The 20,184-nt window shown below is 48.6% G+C and overlaps 1 protein-coding gene across 1 annotated transcript in view; it reads left to right on the plus strand.

Annotated features, from left to right (window-relative positions):
- The window catches only part of SETBP1 (SET binding protein 1), a 413,338-nt gene that overhangs the window by 17,206 nt on the left and 375,948 nt on the right, over window positions 1-20,184 (plus strand). Inside the window, exon 2 of the mRNA XM_004702964.2 lies at window positions 8,756-9,413. Within this exon, the coding sequence (XP_004703021.1) occupies window positions 8,928-9,413 (486 nt within the window). The 5' untranslated portion in view covers window positions 8,756-8,927. The remainder of the gene's footprint in view (window positions 1-8,755; window positions 9,414-20,184) is intronic.

A 20,184-nucleotide genomic window follows, 5' to 3' on the forward strand; every position in this document is an offset into this window, starting at 1 on the left:
CTACTGAGTCCATTCCAGCTTACGGCGATCCGCTGTGTGCCAGAGCAGGACTCTGCTCACTAAGATTGTCTTGACCCCCTGTATTTTCTAAAGCGTTTCAGTAGCTGATATTTTGGCAGTAGTTCACCAGGACTTTCTGTCGAGGCTCCTTTGGGTAGACATAAACCTGCACTTTCTGGGCTTTTGGTTGGGCATATTTACCACTTCCAACACCCAGTGACTCCAGTGAGCATGAGGTTCTTTCTAAAACCTAAGCTTCCATAATTAAAAATCAGAACTTCATGAAGGAGATCAGGAAAGTATAATTTTCCATTTTGTTGATGGGAAACTGAGGCAGAGAACTTACAAGGGTTCCTCAGTGGCAGAATTAGGTCAAGAGCCCCCACCTTTTGATTCTTGATGAACATGTTAAGGGGCCTGTCAGGTGTGTTACACTGTGTGTCTCAGAAGCTAGGGCCAGGGTTTTGATGCTCTCTGTGGCATTGGTGCCCTGGGAACAAAGCAGGTAGAAAACATGGATGATACTGGGATCATTCATGTATTATTTCAGTCCGTCAACATGGCTTGAGTATTTGTTGTTTTTTGTGCGAAGCATTGGGGCTACATGGAATAAAATGCCTTCGATGCCTATTCTCAAGGGATTCAATGTGCTACCATAAGGAAAATACCTTCTAACATCACTAAATACAGAATGAATGTCCGAATAAAATGATGATTGTAGGAGTCCTTGTGGTGTAGGGGTTACAGTGGTCACCCAAGAGTCAGTGGTTCAAAGCCATTGGCCACTCTGCAGGGGGAAGATGTGGCTGTCTGCGTCTGTACAGAGTGACGGCCTTCGAAGCCTTGTAGGCCCCCGGTGAGTCCGAATGAACTTGACAGCAATGGATTTGTCCATGAAAGAAGGGCCCTGGCCGTGCCGTGGTTAAGCACTTGGCTTCTAAGTAAGGGTTTGAAGCTATCACCTGCTTCATGGGACAAAGCTGTGGCCTCAGACACCCCGTGGGAGAGCTCCGCTCTGCCTTATAGCATTATTGTGACTCAGAGTTGATTGAATAAAGGCAACAGGATTTCGGCCTGGGTGATGAAAGTAGAGTCCTTGAATGGTGCTAGATAGTTAACTTGCTTGGTTGCTGTGCTAGACCAGGTTGACTAGAGAAACAACTTCATAGACATTCATATGTTTATAAGAAAGAGTTTTATATACAAGAGCAGTTGAATATTGAGAAAACATCCCAGCCCAGTTCAGATCAAGTCCATAAGTTCGACTTTAGCCCATATGTCGGAAACCAGTCTATAAAGTCTTCTTCATACTCACGCAACACAAGCAATAATGCCGATCGCAGGCCAGTGGTTGGGAAGTCTTGTGGATCCAGTGGCGTTGTAAGCATCTCAATGCTGGCAGGGCACTAGTGTGGCTCCATGTGTCTTGTCAGCTGCAATGTCTCCCAGAGAATGAGTTTGCTTCCTGCCTCCAGCTAGCTAATTATCTCCTTAGTGCCTCCAAAGGAGGGCATCAAGCTGAGACCTGATTGACAGGCTAAACTCCACCCCTTCACTCTTAATCCTCCCAAATTGACAATGGATTATATAACTACCACAGTTGCTATCCAAAAGACTGGTGGTTCAAGGTCACAAAAGCTATCTCAGAAGAAAGGTGCATCTTCTGAAAATTTAGCCATTGAAAGCCCCATGGAGCAGAGTTCTTGTCTGACACACTTGGGGCTGCAGGCGTTGGGGTGACTTCATAGCAGTGGGGGTTGTGGTGCTGGTGAAAGGACTTGGTAGGGGGAAGAGTTTTTGTGGAGCTGCAGGCTCAGAATCTCAGACTCCAGCCTCATTCAGACCAACTGGAGGGCTTGTTAAAACCTAGAGTGCTCTACCCCCTCTGCCCACCCGAGAGCCCTGAGTACATAAGTCTGGTGTGGGGCTTGAGAATTTGTACTTTCAACAAACTTACCCATGGTGCTGGTGTTGCTGGTTTGTGAAACTTTTAGCCTAAGGAGAGAGAAAAGAATCAGGGAATTGGCATTCCCATATTAACATGCAGGCAACTGAAGAGCACCCATCTTTTAGACTGAGTTTCAAGACTCAGGGGAGCATCAAGGGAGCGTCATGGTTATATGTTGGGCTGCTAACTGCAAAGTCAGCAGTTCAAAACCACCACCTGCTTGGTGCGAGAAAGGTGAGACTTTCTGCTCCCTTAAAAAGTTACAGTCGTGGAAACCCACAGTTCTACTCTGCCCTACAGGGTCTCTGTGAGTCAGAATCAACTCGATTGCAGTGAGTGAGATGGAGACTGTGCGTTTTCTGTTAGGAAACCTGACTCCACCGTGTCTTCTTTGGGGCCCATTTCAGCTGGGAGGTACTTCTAGCCCAGTCGTCTTCAGTGACGACTGAGACATAATCCGGCAGGCCCCAAGGACTCACTGTGGAGTGGCCCCTAGGGTCTATGGCCGCACAGGGTCACATTTTAAAGGGTTTCCTATGGAAGAGACCCCAGTCCCACCATTCCTTGATGAGAGAAGTATGGAATGAAGCATGCAGTACGGCTTGCCTAGCGCCTCCATGCGTATAACCAGCAGAGTCAGGAGGACAGAACAGACTTCAGAACAGCTATTTCCAGCCACATCACTGCCCCCCACCCCCTTCTTCCTGAGCCTATTGGTCTGGGGGACTTCTTGATAGCTCATTCTTAAGCAAGTTTTATGCTCTAACCTCCACCTTGCGTCCTGCAGCCAGCACCACAAGGGTTAACTAGCGTTGGCCTGCAGGCCTGCGCCAAGTACACAGTGTCCATTGTGTGCCGTCCCCTCTGGAGGAGTGTCTGACGGCTGGAATGTGACAGGGCAAAACGTTTTCACCTTGTGTTGGCTCCCCACTGCGACCGTGCACGCGTGCGCATGAGTACCTGTGTGTGTGTGTGTGTGTGTGTGTCTGGGGCCACGTGCTCAGGCAGGGTGTTGTCTGAGGGTCCATCTCGGGGAGACCCTCGCTGTACCGTAGATGTGGAGTGGCAGGGAGGTGCTGAGGAGAAGGCCAACGGAGGGCAGCCGTTTGGGTGCTGGTAGAGCAAACAGACAGGTTAGGTTTCTTTACTCTTTGATTTTGAAAGCTCCTTTTTCTTTTTCTGTCTCTCTTTTTTTTTCTTTCCTCCCTAAGGTGAAGCTCGGAGAGCCTTGGGGGTGTCGTGGGTTACATACTGGCCTGCGAACCGTAGGGTCAGCAGTTTGAAAACACCAGCCGCTCTCCGCAGGAGACCGATGAGGCTTTCTACTCCCGTAAACAGATAGTCTGGGAAACCCAGAGGGGCAGTTCTAGTCGGTCCTGCAGGGCCGCTATGAGGCAGACTTGACTTGCTGGCAGGGAGCTGCTTTCAAATGTGAGGCTTGCAAGTGAGCATGGGGGTCTGGATTCTCCCCCGCGGTACAGGCAATGCTTTCAGCTGAGGATGCCTCAGCGGGTGCAGCTGTCATCAGAATAGTTTGAACCAGGCGACTCTGAGTAGTTGACAGCGGGTGAATTCACTTTCACTCAGAAAGAACTTCTTACAATCTTCCAAGTGCCCAACTAGGCACTAGGTGCTGCAGGGAATGTAGGAGTTATACAACTTCAGTCTGTCCCTGCCCAAGACTAAATTGTAATTGAGTTTGGAAAATGATGTTTGTGTGTTCCAAACAACTAAGGACTCGTATGTAGTAGCAAAATACCCAGCTGAGTACAATACAAATCATATCAGAGAGAGAGTGCTGGGTGGTCCAGAGTTCTCAAAATGTTGCCATGGTGAAGGCAAGACTGGGGCATAGCTGTTTGTTCATTGATTGCTTCATGTAACAAACATTTGGAGACTGCTGAACGTATGCCAGGCATTGCTTGGGTCAGCGGAGGGGGGCATAAGGAAAAGATTGTCCAAAGATACCCAGACAGAAATAATTCTGCATGGGAAGTGCCTCTATGGAAACTGGTTTGATTTGAGTCAAGAATGCAAATTGGCCATTAATGAGCCCTAACACTTGATTCTTCAGATAGAGCCACTAGGGAGAGGCTGCGTGCCTGAAGATTTTTTAAAACCGTATCATTTTATCTATAACATCTGTCACGTCATACTCACCCTTCCCTAGTATGGGCCTTCCTGCCACAAGAATTGAATACCAGCCAAGGCTTCTTCATAGATCCCTGCCTTTGATATCAGGTTCCTTTCACGTGTGCCTCACACCCCATGCCAGGCTTATCTCCCGATAGTGGTCTGCCTCTGCTGACATCCTTTCGTTGGGATTTCATCACCTGGAAGTCCAACCATATTAGCATGATACTCAAGGACCTCCCATGACCAGGCTGTTATATTGCGTGTCTCACTATAGCTCTCACCTGTCCTCACTGTATACCACACACCCTCATCCAAGTAGCTCTCACCCGTCCTCACTGTATACCACACACCCTCATCCAAGTAGCTCTCACCCGTCCTCACTGTATACCACACACCCTCATCCAAGTAGCTCCTCTTTACTCAACAAACCCTGCACACACCCTCGAGCCACACTTCGTCTTGGGCTTGTCTTCTTCCACTCCACGTCTTCCGACTCCTCACGGCCAGACCCATATCCTGTGCTCTCTTTGAAGCCTCATCGTTAGTTTCTTATCGACATACATACCGCTCAAGCACAAAACGATTTCTCTTCTTCTTTTGTCTCTGCCTTTTATCATTGTTGTTAATTAAGAAAACATTATAAGTGGACTCATGGTGACCCACCCAACCCCATGGGCCACAGAACAAAATGTGGCCCAAACCTGTGGCACCTTCACAATTGTCAGCAGCCTTGAGCACATTCTGTATATTTGGGGGACTTTTCAACCAGGGGCTTCATCTGCCAGCCCTGCACCAGACTGTATTTTGTGGTGATCCATGGGTTATCATTGGTGAATTTTGGGAACGAATAGTCAGTCCTTTCTGATTAGTCTTGTTTTAGTCTGGGAGCTCTGGTGGAAACCTGTCTGTCACCTCCATCACCTACCTGTCAGTTTGTTGGACCATGGTGGCTGATGTGTTGTGGTTCTAGAAACTCTGCCACTGTCTTTCACGTCTCAGCAGGGTCACCCACAGTGGATTCGTTTCAGCCGATCCTTGGTATTCGTGCATAGAAACCCCCTTCTCTGTGAGAGTTATTCTGTCACTTTCTCCAGGAGTGTAACTTGCTTGAGCAAAGAGATTGGCTTTTCATCTTTGGTTTTTCACTCGAAGAGAATTGAAAAAAATGTGATTGAGTTGTCATTTTTGTGTGGATGTCTTACTATTTTAGTTTATAGTTTTAGAACCGAATTAATTGATGATATCTGCAGTTAGACGTCAGAGGCTCTGAAATGTACCTTCTTAGTATGGGAGATGTGTTGACGATACTAATAATGCATCCACCTCCTACCACTGTCCATTCATTTAAGGTGCCGGCTCCGTCTCCGTTTCACAACACCGAGCCTGCAATACACCTGGGCTTACTCCAGTTCCAAGTGGACTTAGCTTGAGTTGGTCTCATCCCTTTGATCTAGTGTGGATTGCTCTTACAGGAACAAAATGCTCACTGCAGACCTTCTTGAATATTCAGACTAAACACTTGTTTGGCTTTAAGGACCCTGACAGCGATCTTTTGGATGAAAGGTTTATAGATTATCTCAGGACAGTAGTTTGAGGGTTTCATCCTAATTCCCTGGCTTCAGAAAGTCTAGAGTACGTGAAAAAGAGAAACTCTGCCCTGCATTTGATCCTTTTAGTCACAGATTCCTCGATGACGCCTTTGCTCAAAATATTCAGAAATGTCACTGGGCACATTCCAGTTCTCCTAGTCTCATGATAAAGGAGCCAGTTATTCATGGAGACAGTGGGACATTGCATTTTTGTCCCTCCTATTCATGATTCTGCTGCTCCTGCAGGTGAGTGGAGACCAATTGTCATGCTGTGAGTGGTCATTTGTAGGCCTTTAAGACCCCTAGCATCTGCCAATGAACTAAAAGGTAGACTAGAAGTACTACACATGGTGGTTAGGCCAATTTACTGGGATGCTCCATGAAACGTCTTAACCCTAAATTTCCAAACCAAGGAGCCAGTCCCATGATTTTGGTCATTGTTATGAATATATTCATCATGCAATCCTGCTACATTCAACTTTGCTAAACTTTTTGTGGGGAGTGTATCTCCTATTTTACCCCAATCCAAGAAAACATTATAAGTAGGCATCAGGGATATAACCGGGAACTTTGGTGATTCTTCTCAGATGAAGTAAACCACCACACGCTATTGTGATGATAGAGGATGGCTCACAGTGCATGCCACTCGGAGGTTAGGGGCTAAGCTGCTCAGGGCGAGGTTAGTGGTTCAAAGCTGCTAGTCAGGGAAAAGAGGAGGCTGTCTGCTCCTGTAAAGACTTACAGCCTTGGAAATCCTATTTAAGATTTCCGTGAATCAGAATTGAATCGATGGCAGAGGGTTTGGGGAGGTACATGCTGAGAAGGTCTTACTGGGTCTTTGCTACTTAATAATCACAAGCCAGTTCCAGGGCATTGTGATGTCCCCGACTGCTCTTTTGGTGCTAGATTGCGGCAGCTTGGTGGGCCTCAATGAGGGTGGACTTGAATATGAATTCTTAAAAATCACATAAGGTTGTGGGCAGGTGGGCAAACCAGTCTCGATGACACAAGGAATCTTCCAAATGAAGGAAACATTTAATGTCCTCTAGTCTGGCTGCCCTGTCCTCTTCCCAAGAGAGGGACCCTGTCCCTTTTGTTGCATAGATCACAGGTGGCTGCTGCTCAGTGTGTGCTTGACAGCGTCAGTAAAGATCCTCCCTTCCTTGCCAGGGCAGCCTCTTCTGTTCCTGAGTGGTTGCAGTCACCGACTGTCCTCTCAGTGGAAGTTGGTGTGTGTGTTTCTGCAGCGCAGAGCAGCTTCCAGGAGCTGAGTGCATTCCCGGGGGTCTCTGGGGAGTGGGGTTCATGAGTCAGGCTGTCCTGGCGGTGAGCTTCCACAGTGGGCATCCATTGCAAATGTGCGCAGGCCAGGGAGAGAAAATACCCCCCACCCCCAATGGTACTTTTTCAGCTCCTGGCTGTTTTGAACGTGACCCTTCAGGCCTTGTTGGGATTCTCTGGTAGCTACAATGGCCTGCCACTTCTTTGGAATGAAGGGCTCAGACGTAGAAATTTAGGTTGTTAAGAAGGCTGAAATATGATCTATCCTACAGGAAGAGGGTGGAGAAGATGAAGTCTTTAGGTTTGGGGCAACCCCAGCTTCTATCTTTTTCTCTTGCAAATACATATTTGGGTTTCTTTCTGGGGGGGTTGAAAATTAGGAGTATGAAATGGGAATTGTCTGATATGGGGTGAATCAAACTGATCTTGACATGGTCCAGAGAGAGTCGGATTGAGTCAGCAAGGCAGGTGAAGACCCTGGGGTTGACTCCAGACACTCCCCAACCCTGTGGCCATCGAGCTGATTCTGACTCGTGGCAGCAGCATAGGTGTTCCAGTAGAAGTCTGCCCTGTGGGGTTTTCAACAGCGGGGTTTACTGGAAGCAGATTGGCAGGTCTTTCTTCAGAGCTGCCTTCTGGTGAACTTGAACGCCACACAACGCAGTGCATGAACCTGAGCTGTTTGTATCACGCAGGGACTCAGGCCTGTAAAATGCCCATCTGCTCTCTCTCTCTCTCTCTCTCTCTCACTCTCTTTTGTCTTATTACATAGACACTTAGGAACGAGACGAGGCATGGAGACCAACGAGAGTGGCTATTTTTATCTAAATATTTTATAACAGCTCAGTGTGTTTGGTGTCAGCGGAAACATTTTCAGAATTTGTTTTGCATTCATCCCAGTGTAATGTTAAGTGCCCGACTTCCCATGAAGCTCTCTTGGTGCCCCACCCACTCCCGTTTTAAGCTTTGCACTTAGCATGAGTGGAAGACTATTGTATACTTGAAATCATTCACAGTAAACCATGATAAGGGAAGGTGGAGAGACCAGCTAAATGTCCTTCCTCCACAGGGACAGAGAGCGGGGTCCGGGCAGCTCTGGGGCCTGTGATCCACTTTGCAAGCTGTGCTTCACTTTCGAGAGGAAAGGGTTTCAAGAAGCCCATGTGTGACCGTTCCCATAGACCTGAGCATCAACACTTCAGCTTTCCCTTTGCCGCGGTTGGTGCTGATGGGCGCTCACCCAGTTGTGGCTTCAGCCAAAGAAACCACTAGCTCGTAACAGGTCTGGAGAACTTGCCCTCCACCCCATATTTTGAATATGCAATAGTTTTATTAATGTGTCTCACACAATCCAATCCAATATATCCTTTCACATTCAATTCTATTGTTCAATCTCATTGAGCGAGGTTGTATGACCATCATTGCCGTCAGCTCCCCATTCCTTCCACTGACTGCCTTCCCATATATTCAGGTAACCATCACGCTTGAATTTGCTTCTTATACTTGGGCCCACAGCCCTACTCACTATATAAATGAGCTCCAAATCAAGCAAGACTTAGAAAACAATCCAGTATGAAACGGGTGGTGGGGAGCGGGTATGGGGGTATGAATTTGTGTGGGTGTGCATTCCTTTGCTTGTGTATCCTCTAATCTGGAGGTGTGCACATGCCGGTTGGGTTCCTTTCTGTTAGTTTGACGGATGCGTGGATAGATGGGAAGGGCCTTTGGGAACCTATATTGAGCTGCTTGAATTGAGGGTCCTTGTCCTTGCTGCCTTGCCTAATGATCTCCCTGCTTCTAGTTACAGATCTGACTCCTGCTGAGCACCTCGCCGTGTCTCCATCCCTGGGACTCTGAACCTACCAGCCGGACAACTTTCTTCTCTCGGGATTTTGGGTGTGTGAGCTTCTCACCTTCTCCTTGTCCCTTTGCGCCTCCACCCTCCTGAGCGCTCCTATGACTGTGGGATTGTCATGGAGACCAGAGAAATCTTAAGCAGCTCCCGGCAAAGAGGGGGCGAGTCGGAATTCCTGCCAGCGTCCTCAGCTAAGCCCCTGGCAGCCCCCAGCTGTGCAGGGGAACCTCTGCTTTCTGCTCCAGGACCTGGGAAAGGGATCCCGGTGGGTGGAGAACGCATGGAGCCAGAGGAGGAGGACGAACTGGGCTCGGGGCATGATGTGGATTCCAACTCCAATGCGGACAGTGAGAAGTGGGTGGCAGGAGATGGCCTGGAGGAACAGGAGTTTTCTATCAAGGAAGCGAACTTCAGTGAGGGGAGTCTGAAGCTGAAGATTCAGACCACAAAGCGGGCCAAGAAACCCCCAAAGAACCTGGAGAACTATATCTGCCCACCTGAGATCAAGATCACCATCAAGCAGTCTGGAGAGCCGAAGCTGTCCCGGACTGGGAAAAATAACAAAGCTACAAAGGAGGAGGAAAGAAGTCACTCCAAAAAGAAGGTAGGGCGCCCTGTCTCACAGGCACCATGCTGGTTTCTGCCGTGTTACACCCCACTGTGTTTGTTTGCTTATCGCCTATTTACTTCTGAATTTCCAGTCTCCCCGATGGAATATGTAGGGCCTGTACTTTCAGGACCCCCAGATCTCACCTTGATAGAATGTCCACGATATCATCACCCCTTCCAGCCATGGGAATATAACAGCTACGAGAACGACAATACATTCCTACTTATTATAGAGTGGCCCGTGGCTGGGCAAGCCCTGGCCAAGCCATTAAGAACCTTTTGAGCTTGTTTGATTTAATATTTGCCTCTGTTATTAGTCAAGAGTGGGATGTTGGAATATTTTGCTCAGTCAGAGCAGTCAAAAATTGTTAGAAGTTCCTTTTGGCTCCAGTCATTACTATTGCAAATCATTCTGAAAGAGGTGAGTCACTCACTTGCCTAAGTAAGCCCGTGTTCATCGTAATCAAAGCTCTAGGAGAGTTGAAAAGTCATTATTCTGAGAGCCATTGGTGAGTGCTAGGATACAACTGGAGAGACAGAAGGGGCGGGTCCTTGGTCCGAATCTTTAGCTAACACATCGTAGACTTTCAAGGTTGGATATTGGATGAACCTGATTGGTTGTCATTTTCTTTCTCCAAATCAAACATGCAGAAGGTAGCTGTCTGGGTGACCAGTCTTATCAATCGGTTGGGAAGGAATGAGTGTAGTTTTCATGCGATCTTTTATCCTTGGGGTGTGACAGTGACTTTTGCCCCTGGATGGAGTGGGGCACTCAGTTGTCAAGGCAGATGGCGAGTCTGAGAGGCGTGCCTCCTCAGGTGTCTCTGGGGATTAAGGATGCCTCTGAAAAGAAGCTGCTTTTGGACAGTTTCAGGGTTCTAAGTAGTGGCTGTTAATTCAAATCGCCATCCATCTTTCTCACTCACATGTGTCCATTTGTTTGGGATCTAGATGCAGTGCATTAGCTAAAAAGGGCAAGATGGTTGGTCTTCTGTCCTTTATAGTCTACAGCTTATGTGTGATCAGTAGTTTTGAAAACCATTTATTTCTTCAGTACAGGGCTGCCATCCTTTCTTAGGCTGGGCGATTTGGCTCATTGGTTGCCTTTAAGATCCAAAACCTTGAGCTCGAAGAAATTTTCTAAGGGGGCACTCCTCTGGCTTGTGTGGAGCTGCCCTCAGCACCTTCCTTTTAACCTTTTAATACACAGAGGGACCCTTAGCAGTTGGCTGATTTGTCAGAGTAGAGGAGTGGTGTTTCCTCACTTCCCCCATTATAATTTTGTGGTGATTTCTGGGTTATCTGCCCATAAAATCAAAGTTCTCTTGATCCAGGCTGCTAGATGCTCAGCTGCTCCGTGTTTGTTAGATTTCTGTGTGGGTGCTGCTATTGGTGGTGTTAGGGGCTGCCAGGCCAGTTCCAATTCACAGGGACCCTGTGTGTAGAAGAAGGAAACACTCCCTGGTCCTGCACCATCCTCACAATTGTTAGGTTTGAGCCCATCGGTGCAGCCACTGTGTCCATCCATCTCATTGAGGGTCTTCCCATTTGGCCGCCCTTCTACTTTACCAAGCGTGATGGCCTTTTCCAGGGCTTGGTCTCTCCTGACCACATGTCCAAAGTATATGTTAAGTGTAGGGAGCCCGAAAAACAAACAAACAAATAAGAAACAAACTGTGGGAAGAACTACTTTTCCTCCACCCCATACCCACTTTCAGGATCTGAGCAGCAGCCAGCTGTGTAGCGTGTACAAATCAACATTTCTTGCCCTAGAAAAAGGACAAGATGACCTTCTGGTCAGGTCTCACTTTACATAAAGTCACAAAAATGCCCCTAAATACAGTCTTCCACACATTGGAGCGCCCCGGAATAAAAAATTGGATTTTGTGACATGAGGGGTGATTTCAGAGTTGAGATGTGTAACGGAGCTTTAGTCTCACATCTACAACTCTCGGGCTGGTCATTCTGACCCAAAGAGCTGTATGTTCTCTGTACCTTTATAAGAAAAAAGGATGAAATCACTTGTCTGTGTTCGTGACTTTCCAAGTGAGCATTTCTCTCCCTCATCGTTTGGAACAGGCAGGAAGGGAAGCTCCCATCACCACTGAGTCAATTCTGACTCAAGGGTCCGACCGGAACCCTCTGCTCCTTAGTATTTTCAAGACTGCAAATCTGTACTGGGTGGCAGACTCATTCCCCGCCCCGCCCCCACTCATCTGGATTGGTGGGGGAATTGAACCACTGACTTCCTGGTTAGCAGCCCGGTGCTGAACCCACGGCATCACCAGGAAAGAGAAGGACTGAAATCCAGTGGAAGCTGTTGGCCTGGGTTGAAGCGAGGATGAGAGTACTCTACTCAACACCCCCCCACCCCCCACCCCCGCGCGCTTTTAATTCTTAGGATCTCATTTCAGATTGTACTTCTTCATTTCTGTGCCGAGTGTTGCTTTTCAGAAAAGACATCCTGACAGTGAGAATTCATCACTTGATGGGTGCCGAGAACACTGTCTGATCCCTAATAGATTCGAATGCCGCCCTCCCTGCTCTCCATGTCCTCCTGTTTTGAAAACACGGGGCTAAGTAAGCAGTGAAGCTGAGGCCGAAGGGTCGCCGTCTTGAAAGGCTCAGTGGCGTGAAGCTGGGGAATGTCCTTATTGATCAGTAACTTGGGAGAGACGGGGAAAAAAGAGTAGAGACGGTTTTTATAATGAGCAGATCAAGGTCTAAACCTGAACTCATTATCTCTTGGGTCTTCTTTAGAAGTGAGCCCCTCACAGAATATATGTACGTTGAGTGGCCCCGGGAACCGGGGCATATGAGAGGAGTCAGTGAGCTAAGAATGATTTTCAAGTTTTAAAAGGTTAGGAAACAAAACAAAACATAATCCCTTCCCAGAAAGCATTTTAATGCAAGGTCCATCATGTAGAAGGGGAAGAAGCCTTCAAAAAGTTCATGGAAAACAGGAATCAAAAGATAATGGAGTTTTTTCCCCCATGAATGTTAAATTTATTTTTTTCCCCAAAGCATAACTTTTGGCCTTCATAAAGAAAGGTTTATCGGAACACAGCCACCACAGTTCATTTGCACTTTGTCCAGGCCTGCCTGTGAGCTGGGGGGACAGACTTGAGTGGCTGTGACAGATCGCGTGTGGCTTACAGACCCTAAACTCTTTGCTCTCTGGCCCTTATTAAAAATGCTTGCTGACCCTTGACCGAAGGGCAGACAAGAGTTTCAGGATAATAAGGATTTGTTTTGTTTTGTCTTCAGTGATTCAACTGCAAAATTAGTGGCTGAGAGAAATTGGGTGTCATGTCTTCTGTGTGTGTGTGTGTGTGTGTGTGTGTGTGTGTGTGTGTGTGTTTAGCAGACCAAATAATGTTATCCAAGTCATTGCCTGATAGCCTCAGGCAAAGACAATTTATAGTGGATCTCAAATGATATTCTTTTTCATAAAAGAAAGCATCCTAAGATAGTGATAGCAGTCTTCCTGTGTCACAGGCTACTTACTTCCTGTGTTGATTAACCCTGCCTCTGCATAGCCTACTGAACGAAGTACATGCCTAGCATCCTCACGAACTTTATTACCATTTTCAAATCCAGGAACAAACCTCCAAAATGGCCAGGGAAAGTGGCTACTGGAGTGACAGGAGTTCAGGAGGACACACTCTGAAAATATTACCTCACTGGCTTAAGGATGCCTGGCTCCTCTAACAGGGGAGAGGTTATTCCCCTTCCACAGGTACTGTTTTGCAGGTGGGCTCTAGGAGTGTCAAGCTGTGCTGTACCACAGGTTACACTTCACATGTAATTCCGTCAGTGGGTCAAAAACTTGGCTGCTGTGAGCTCCCATTAAGTCGGCAGCATCACGGTGACTTTATTTTTTAACATTTCTCTGTCTTGCATTATCTGCATTCTGGGACATTGTCGTTCATTCCAAAGGTTCCCGGAGTATTTGAGGAAGCTTTCAAAGCCTAATGAAGTAAACTCCATTATTTTTTTCACCTCCACTCTCCTTTGCTTATGGTTTTTCTTTACCTTTGACCAAAAACACAACTTTGATTTCATTTGCTTGCACTTTAAATTTTCTGAAAGCTGGATGCGGAGCAACTGTTTCCTCCAGTAGTAAGAATGCCCACCTCAGGGTCAGCAGGTTCAGCCTTGTTCCAGGTCCATGCTCGGGATTCCTTTCTGGCGGACCACAGTTCACTCACCCATGGCCACAAAACCAGTTCTGACCAAGAGCTACCCTCTAGCACAGACGTTTCTGAAGCTACAACTGTTCACAGGAGCAGAAAGCCTCATCTTGTTCCACAGAGAGACTGGTAGCTGCAAACCGTTCCTTGGGCAGTTACTAGCCCAACACATGTGCCATTCCTACCAGGCTCCTTGGCGACCCACCTGTATGTACACCTCTTTTAGAGCATTAACTTTAGTGCCCTTCCCAAGTGTGAGGTTGTTTTTTCAAACTGGATGTTGTGGCAACCCTGCGTCCAGCAGGTATGTTGGCATCATTTAGCCAATAGCACACGCCCACTTTGTGCTTTTGTGTCCCATTTTGGTAATTTGCACAACATTTCAAACTTTTTTCCCCATGATGCTGTGGAAGAGTTCATGGTCTTGGAAACCCTCAAGGGCAGCTCTCCCCGTCCTGTAGGGTCACTCTGAGTCGGCGGCAACTCCATAGCACTGAGTTTGGTCTTGACTTACAGTGTAAGCATCACTTGCGTATTCATTGCGAAACAAACAGACAAACAAAAAACCCTGACATGCCCGTGGCTCCCTTTATTGTGCGATTTCTTTGAATGTGCTGGCCTGAGACTGAGTTCACCGTGTGTGGGGGCATATGTCTGCGGAGTGTGTCTGGTGCCTTGGGAAGTCTAGTGGGCCGTGCATGCCTTTACTTCTTCAAGGGGCATCTGCTTTGTGGTCAGCCCACTAAGTGTGGTAGAATGAAGACTCCTGGGAGCTGTGCATGGAAAGGGAGGTTGGCAGGACATAGAGAGGAATGAATGCCAATTTACCAGTGGGCTTGAATTCAATTCTGTAAGTAGTAGGAGTGCCTGGCAGGCTTTGAACTGAGGATCGAGGAAGGTTGCTAAAGATGGGTGAGCCTTTTGGTGGCTGTCAGTGAGGGGGGGGTGGCACTGGGGCTTTCCATTTTCCCTATTGGGTCCCGAGAGGCCCCCTTTTTCATGACCCTCTGGTTGTAGCCCTTAGGCGTACCAGATAGGTGAGGAGGCAGCTAGGGGAAGGGATGTTGGGCTGGGGGTGACATGTGGCGAGCTTCTCCAAGGACTCTGGATGGCTGACTTCCAGATTCTGTACCATTGCTACTTACTCTGACCCTGCACCACCACCAGACCCACTTCCACTGGGTCGGGTCCAGCACTTAGAAACCCCGTCGAGGGTTTGTGAGGTAAATCTTTACGGGAGCAGCTAGCCTCATCTTTGTCTCAAGGAGTTCGAACCTCTGATCCTGAGGTTAGCCGCCCAACACTTACTCCTACCGTGAGCCATCTGTCTGCCTTATGGTTCAAGTATCCCTTCCTCCCCCGGCATTTGACCCAGTCTCACCTCTGGTCAATCATGTGGTGGTGTTGGACAGAAGACTTGGACCCCTTCGTGCCGGGCCTGAGTATGTGGTGTTTTTGCTGGGAGGACAAGCTTCTCCCTCCTCCCCCAACACTCCCAACCTCCTCCCACAACACCAATGTTTCCCAACAAGAGGCTGCATTCTCTCTCTCTCTCTTTTAATTTATTTTTTTCCTCGCCATTTAGTTTATTTTTACGCAGCAACATCTTATATATTCATCACCGTGACTGGGGATTTTGCTCTCCTGGCAGGTTTCTCTCGAGTAATTTTGCAGCGAAGGTAGCATGGAGGGTGATGAATGGTCTTCCCTACAAGCTCCTTGTCACCACAGGGCAGCAGGTAGCATTTGACATCTCGGACTACAGGTGTGGGGAGCGGAAAGCTGTGGATGTGGAGATGGGAGCCCTGGGCACTAGCTCTGCCTCTGTTATTAAATGGTTTCAGCAAGAGGGCTTTACCTCCCAGGTTTCAGGTTCTGCATGTTAAAACAAGCACAAAAATACTCACCCAAGTAGAATCCACACAAAAATGGCTTTCGACCTCTGAAACCTATTTCTGTTCTAAACACTGGGAACTTACAGTCATTCCATTGTGGGCGTGTGGGATGAGACGAGCAACAGCCTTCCTTCCCGTTCCAGAACATGGGTTAGTACAAGCATGGTGGGTTGACCTCTCCGGTGAGCCACTATTCCTCCATCAAGTTGTTTCCTTTGGGCCCAGAATGTTAAAAGCCCTCCAATCATGGGGGCAAGCGTCGCAGAGTTGAGCTCAGAATGTAATGAGATTTGCTTCTCTTGGATTCTAGGAGGCTGTTCTGGGAATCGTTGGTGTTTCCCCCCTGTCTTTGTATTCTTCATTTTCCTTCCTGTGTTTGTGATTCTCTGGGCGTTAGGAGCACCAGCCTGGTTGGTCCCTTCCTCTTGGTTTTGATCTTCCCTTGAGCATCAGTTTCACTCCCGGTTTCCCCAGGATGCTCTTTGGCAAAACCGCTGCCACTGGCCTGAGTCTGGTCGAGTGACAGCAGGAAAATGGGTCTGTTCGGGCAGTATTCATTCCCCTCTCGTGGGAAGGTCAGCAGGTCACCTGTTTGCTTACTCATTCCTCAGCCTCTTCGTAGAGGCTCACAAAGCACCGAAAAAGAAAAAGGGTTTTCAGTGACTGCGGGAGGAACGCTAGGTAGGCATCAGATTGCTGAGAGTGAGGGTGGTGGGATGGGGGGGAGGGGGGAGCAGAGGCCAAACTGAAATGCTCAACCACTAACTGAAAGGTTAACGATTCAAACCTTCCCAGAGGCAAAGACAGGCCAACAGACATGCTTCTGAAAGGTCACAGGAGGCTGCGTCGACTCGATGGCCGTGAGTTTGGCTTTTGTTTTATTTAATTTTTAGTCAGAACCCAGGCCTCCGGCCTGCCGACCCTGTCCATTTCAGACAAGGACCCTCTGCAAACAATTCCTGATTTAGGGAGGTCAGAGGTAAGGGCAGCACCCCGTTTGTGGCGTCTTTTGTGGGATGAAATGCTGTGTTCACCAGGCACGGCTCTCAGCATCTCCTCCCGCGTGCCTTTCTCTCTTCCTCCTGAGACTTCTAGTTCCTTCTGAAGCCCGGCAGGACTGACCTCCTAGGGGCACAGCAAAGGCTCTCAGGGCCCATCTTGGATCCCTGTTGCTCAGGGCTGTCTTTCAATGTGTTAATTGGGGTCAGTCTAAATATCTTATTTCTGATCTGCACAAATAAATAATCTGCTAGTAGACTGTATCACTGATTTTTTTAATGGTGGTGGGAGGTGGGGATTACCATGGAGATTTATTTCAAGATCATTCAAAGGGCTTTTATCTCTGTGGCCCTTTATCTGCCAAACCAGTATTTCTGCTGAGCACAAAAAGGTAAGTCAAATGAAACATTTCCAAATGGCGTCAAAAGAACTGTCGAGTGGCCTTCAGTTACCGCTGCTGCCATGCATCCAGGCTGCAGCCAGTCGCCTGTGCCCACCATGCCCCCTTAGAGCCACACGTCCTGTTTACTACCAGCGTTCAAATAAAATAGCAATGTAAAACAAAAGGCAAGATCAACAGTCCCCTTTGACCGGCAGTGCATCATGCCTGGTCAAGTGTAGGGGCAGGGAAAACGAGGAAGACCTTGGACGAGATAGACTGACCCAGGGGCTGCCGCCGAGGTCTCCAGCATCATTATGAGGATGGTGCGGGATGAGGCAGTGTTTCATTCTGTTGTGCATTGTGTCACGGTGAGTCTGAAAGGGCTCTGAGGTTCCTGGCAATGGCCCTATCCTCTGGAGTCCTGGTGGCCCAGTGTTTGGGACCTGTCCTTTGATTTCTGAGTCATGAAATGTCAATTGAAGTGTCCAGCCTTCAACACATACCAACAGTGCCGGACACCCCAAGATATCAGCCAGATGACTCGCTGCTTCTGGAGTTGGCTTCGGAAGGATGAGAATCAGGTAAGGGCATCTGCTGGAGGCAGTGGTGAACCCGTGGTGGAACTCCTGCCTTCCATGTAGGAAACGTGGATTTGATTCCCGACCCAGGCACTACAGCTACCCACACCCCACCCTGCATCTCTCCCCAGAGGTTGCTTGCTGTGATACCAAATGGGTTTCCGTGGAGTTTCCACACTAAGGTGAGGAAGACAGGAGGACAGGAGACTTCTGAGATTCAGCCATTGAAAACACTGTGGCTCACAGAGTCCAGTCCTGGACTGCACCGGGGCCGCATGAGGCCGGGTGGACCTGACCGCCAGCGAAGAGTGGTGGCACAGGGCTGGGTGGTTCTCAAGCTTTGCTTCCGCCTCTCGATGACGTTCAATATAAAAAAACAAGGAGCACATGGGGCCTTGGAAGCTTGCCAAGTAACAAAAGAAAATGAGCGGGTTTTGTTTCTTCCCAAACCAACATACCCACAGCCATTGCGTTGATGCTGAAGCATCCTCTCACCTCATGGCCACCCAGCTGATTTCGACTGCTCGCGATGCCATAGAGCGGAGTAATCATTTCTCCCCGTGAGCTTCCAGGGCTGGACCTCTTTAGGGCAGCAGAAGACCCCAGCTTTCACCTCCAGAATGACTTTGGATCTAGTGGTTAACAGACCCGTGCGTGACCCTCTGTACCATGAGAGCTCTTTCTTTTCTGACTCTGAGCGCCCTCAGCAGCATTTCTCTGAGATCAGAAAGCCCTGCCGTTCGCTCTGAGACCTGGTTCAAGCAGAGACCTGGTGACCAGTGGGTGTCCGGCAGCACCACGAGGGCGCCTTCGGTTTCTCCACAGGGCTCTTGGCTTTCAGGCTGTGATTTGCACAGAAGGCTTTAGGCTTCAACTTGCTCTGCTTCTTGGAGTGACTTGGTCTTGGAAGGTGGATGTGAGACTCTGGCTGCCTACATTGCACAGATCAGCAGCTGAGAGAGAGGCTGTCCTGGGACAGAAGCTGAGGAGACCCAGGACCCAGCAAGGTAGCTGGTCAGACCCAGCTTGCACACACCCCCTTTGGCTCCTGTTCCGCGATACTGCACTGAATGTGCACAAAAGAGTCTGAATTAGGCACTAACTGGTCAACCCCTGAGCGCCAGGACTAGAGCCCTTCGGGAAGGGCGGGGGGAGGGGGTTGGACACCACACCGCTGGTGCTCCTTCCATCCTTCCGTCATAGCCTTGCCTCGGGAGAACAGGACGGAACCCTGGTGGTCCGTGGGTTACACATTGGACTGCTAACCACAAGGTCGGTTGTTGGAAACCACCACCTGTGTCGCTGGAGAAAGAGAGGCTTTCCCCTCCAGGAAGGACTAAACTCACTGGGCAGATCCACTCTGCCCTATAGAGTCGCTACGTGTCGGCATCGGCTTGATGGCAGTACATTTGGGGTTTTATGGAAAGGGGCTTCCCTGACTCTATTGAGAGGAACCCTGTTGGTGTTTCTGTCTGATGCCCCAGGTTTTACCCTCTGCTTACTCCTGCCTTTCTGAACCAGCTCCCCTCCCCTCAACACTCGCCTGACCTCACCCGTGGAAACAATGGTGTCCTTTATTTACTCTGAAAAGTCCAGGCCATTCCCACCTTGGTGCCGGCCTTGTGAGGCCGTTTGATAATCATCATTCGTATCAAATGCAGCAGGTTGCTTTGCTGGTTCTCTACATCTTGTTTGCAGTGGTTGGCTTTGCTTTCTCCCCGGACTTGCTCCTTTGCTCCTGCAAGTTTCCATTCACATTCACAGTGGAGTGTGGGCATTGGTGGGAGACAGACAGACAGAGATTCTGGCCTTCCAGGAGTGGACCACCAGGCCTTGCCAAGAAGAAGTCATCATTTTCACATATTAATCTGTCCGAGATTGTGAGCAGCCTTTCATGATGAACTGGGCAGTTCATGGACTCAGTGTTGCTCAGGGATTCCAGCGTTGTCCCCAACACACAGTCCCTTTGGGAAACTATCTTCGAGCAAGCAGTTATTTGTCATGGCAAGTCAAGAGTATCAACCATCTACTAAAACTGGTTGCTGTGGAATGGATTCTGACTCCTAATGATCCTATAAGACAAGGAGACCTGCTCCCTTGAGGTCCCCAGGCTGTATATCTCTATGGAAGCCATGTCCCATCTTCCTCTGGGTTGGCAGCCACACACTTTAACCTGTGCTGTACCTGGCCTTGTCCTCTAGCTGAAGGTGATCTACTTGTAGGGCAGAATAGGAATCTTGGTGATTCCTCTAGCCTTGTCTTTTTTGGAGGTATAGGGTATAGAAAAGGATTTGTTTGGGTCTAGGGCCTTACTTGGACCATCACCCAGTGGCTGATCTGGCTCTATCTCCCTATCCAGTTGTTACCATTTGAATAAAGACAGGGCCCTATCATGCTGTGAGCTCATAGAGTAAGCTAAGGAGTGAACTCCTTTGAGGACCCAGGCAAGAATGGGCACCAGGACAACAGGCCAGGCCAAGTGCAGAGGCAAACAGGGCTCCCGTAAAAGGAAAGAACTGGTCCCTAATTGGGTTACCCTTCCACCACCGTGGATGGTGCTTGGAGTCGGGAGATCCTCTGAGTATTTCTATTTCAGCATCTCTCCTAACAAACAGTAAGCTTTGCCTACAATTCCTAATGGACCCTTGTTGACCTGTTGTTCTAGGACCCTTAGGGAGGTGATTCACCATCTCTGGAGGCAGCTTCTAATTTAGAAAGC

Source organism: Echinops telfairi, unplaced genomic scaffold (genome assembly GCF_000313985.2).
Source record: "Echinops telfairi isolate 266 unplaced genomic scaffold, ASM31398v2 ScPeMD7_7400;HRSCAF=8409, whole genome shotgun sequence".
NCBI classification, from domain to species: domain Eukaryota; kingdom Metazoa; phylum Chordata; class Mammalia; order Afrosoricida; family Tenrecidae; genus Echinops; species Echinops telfairi.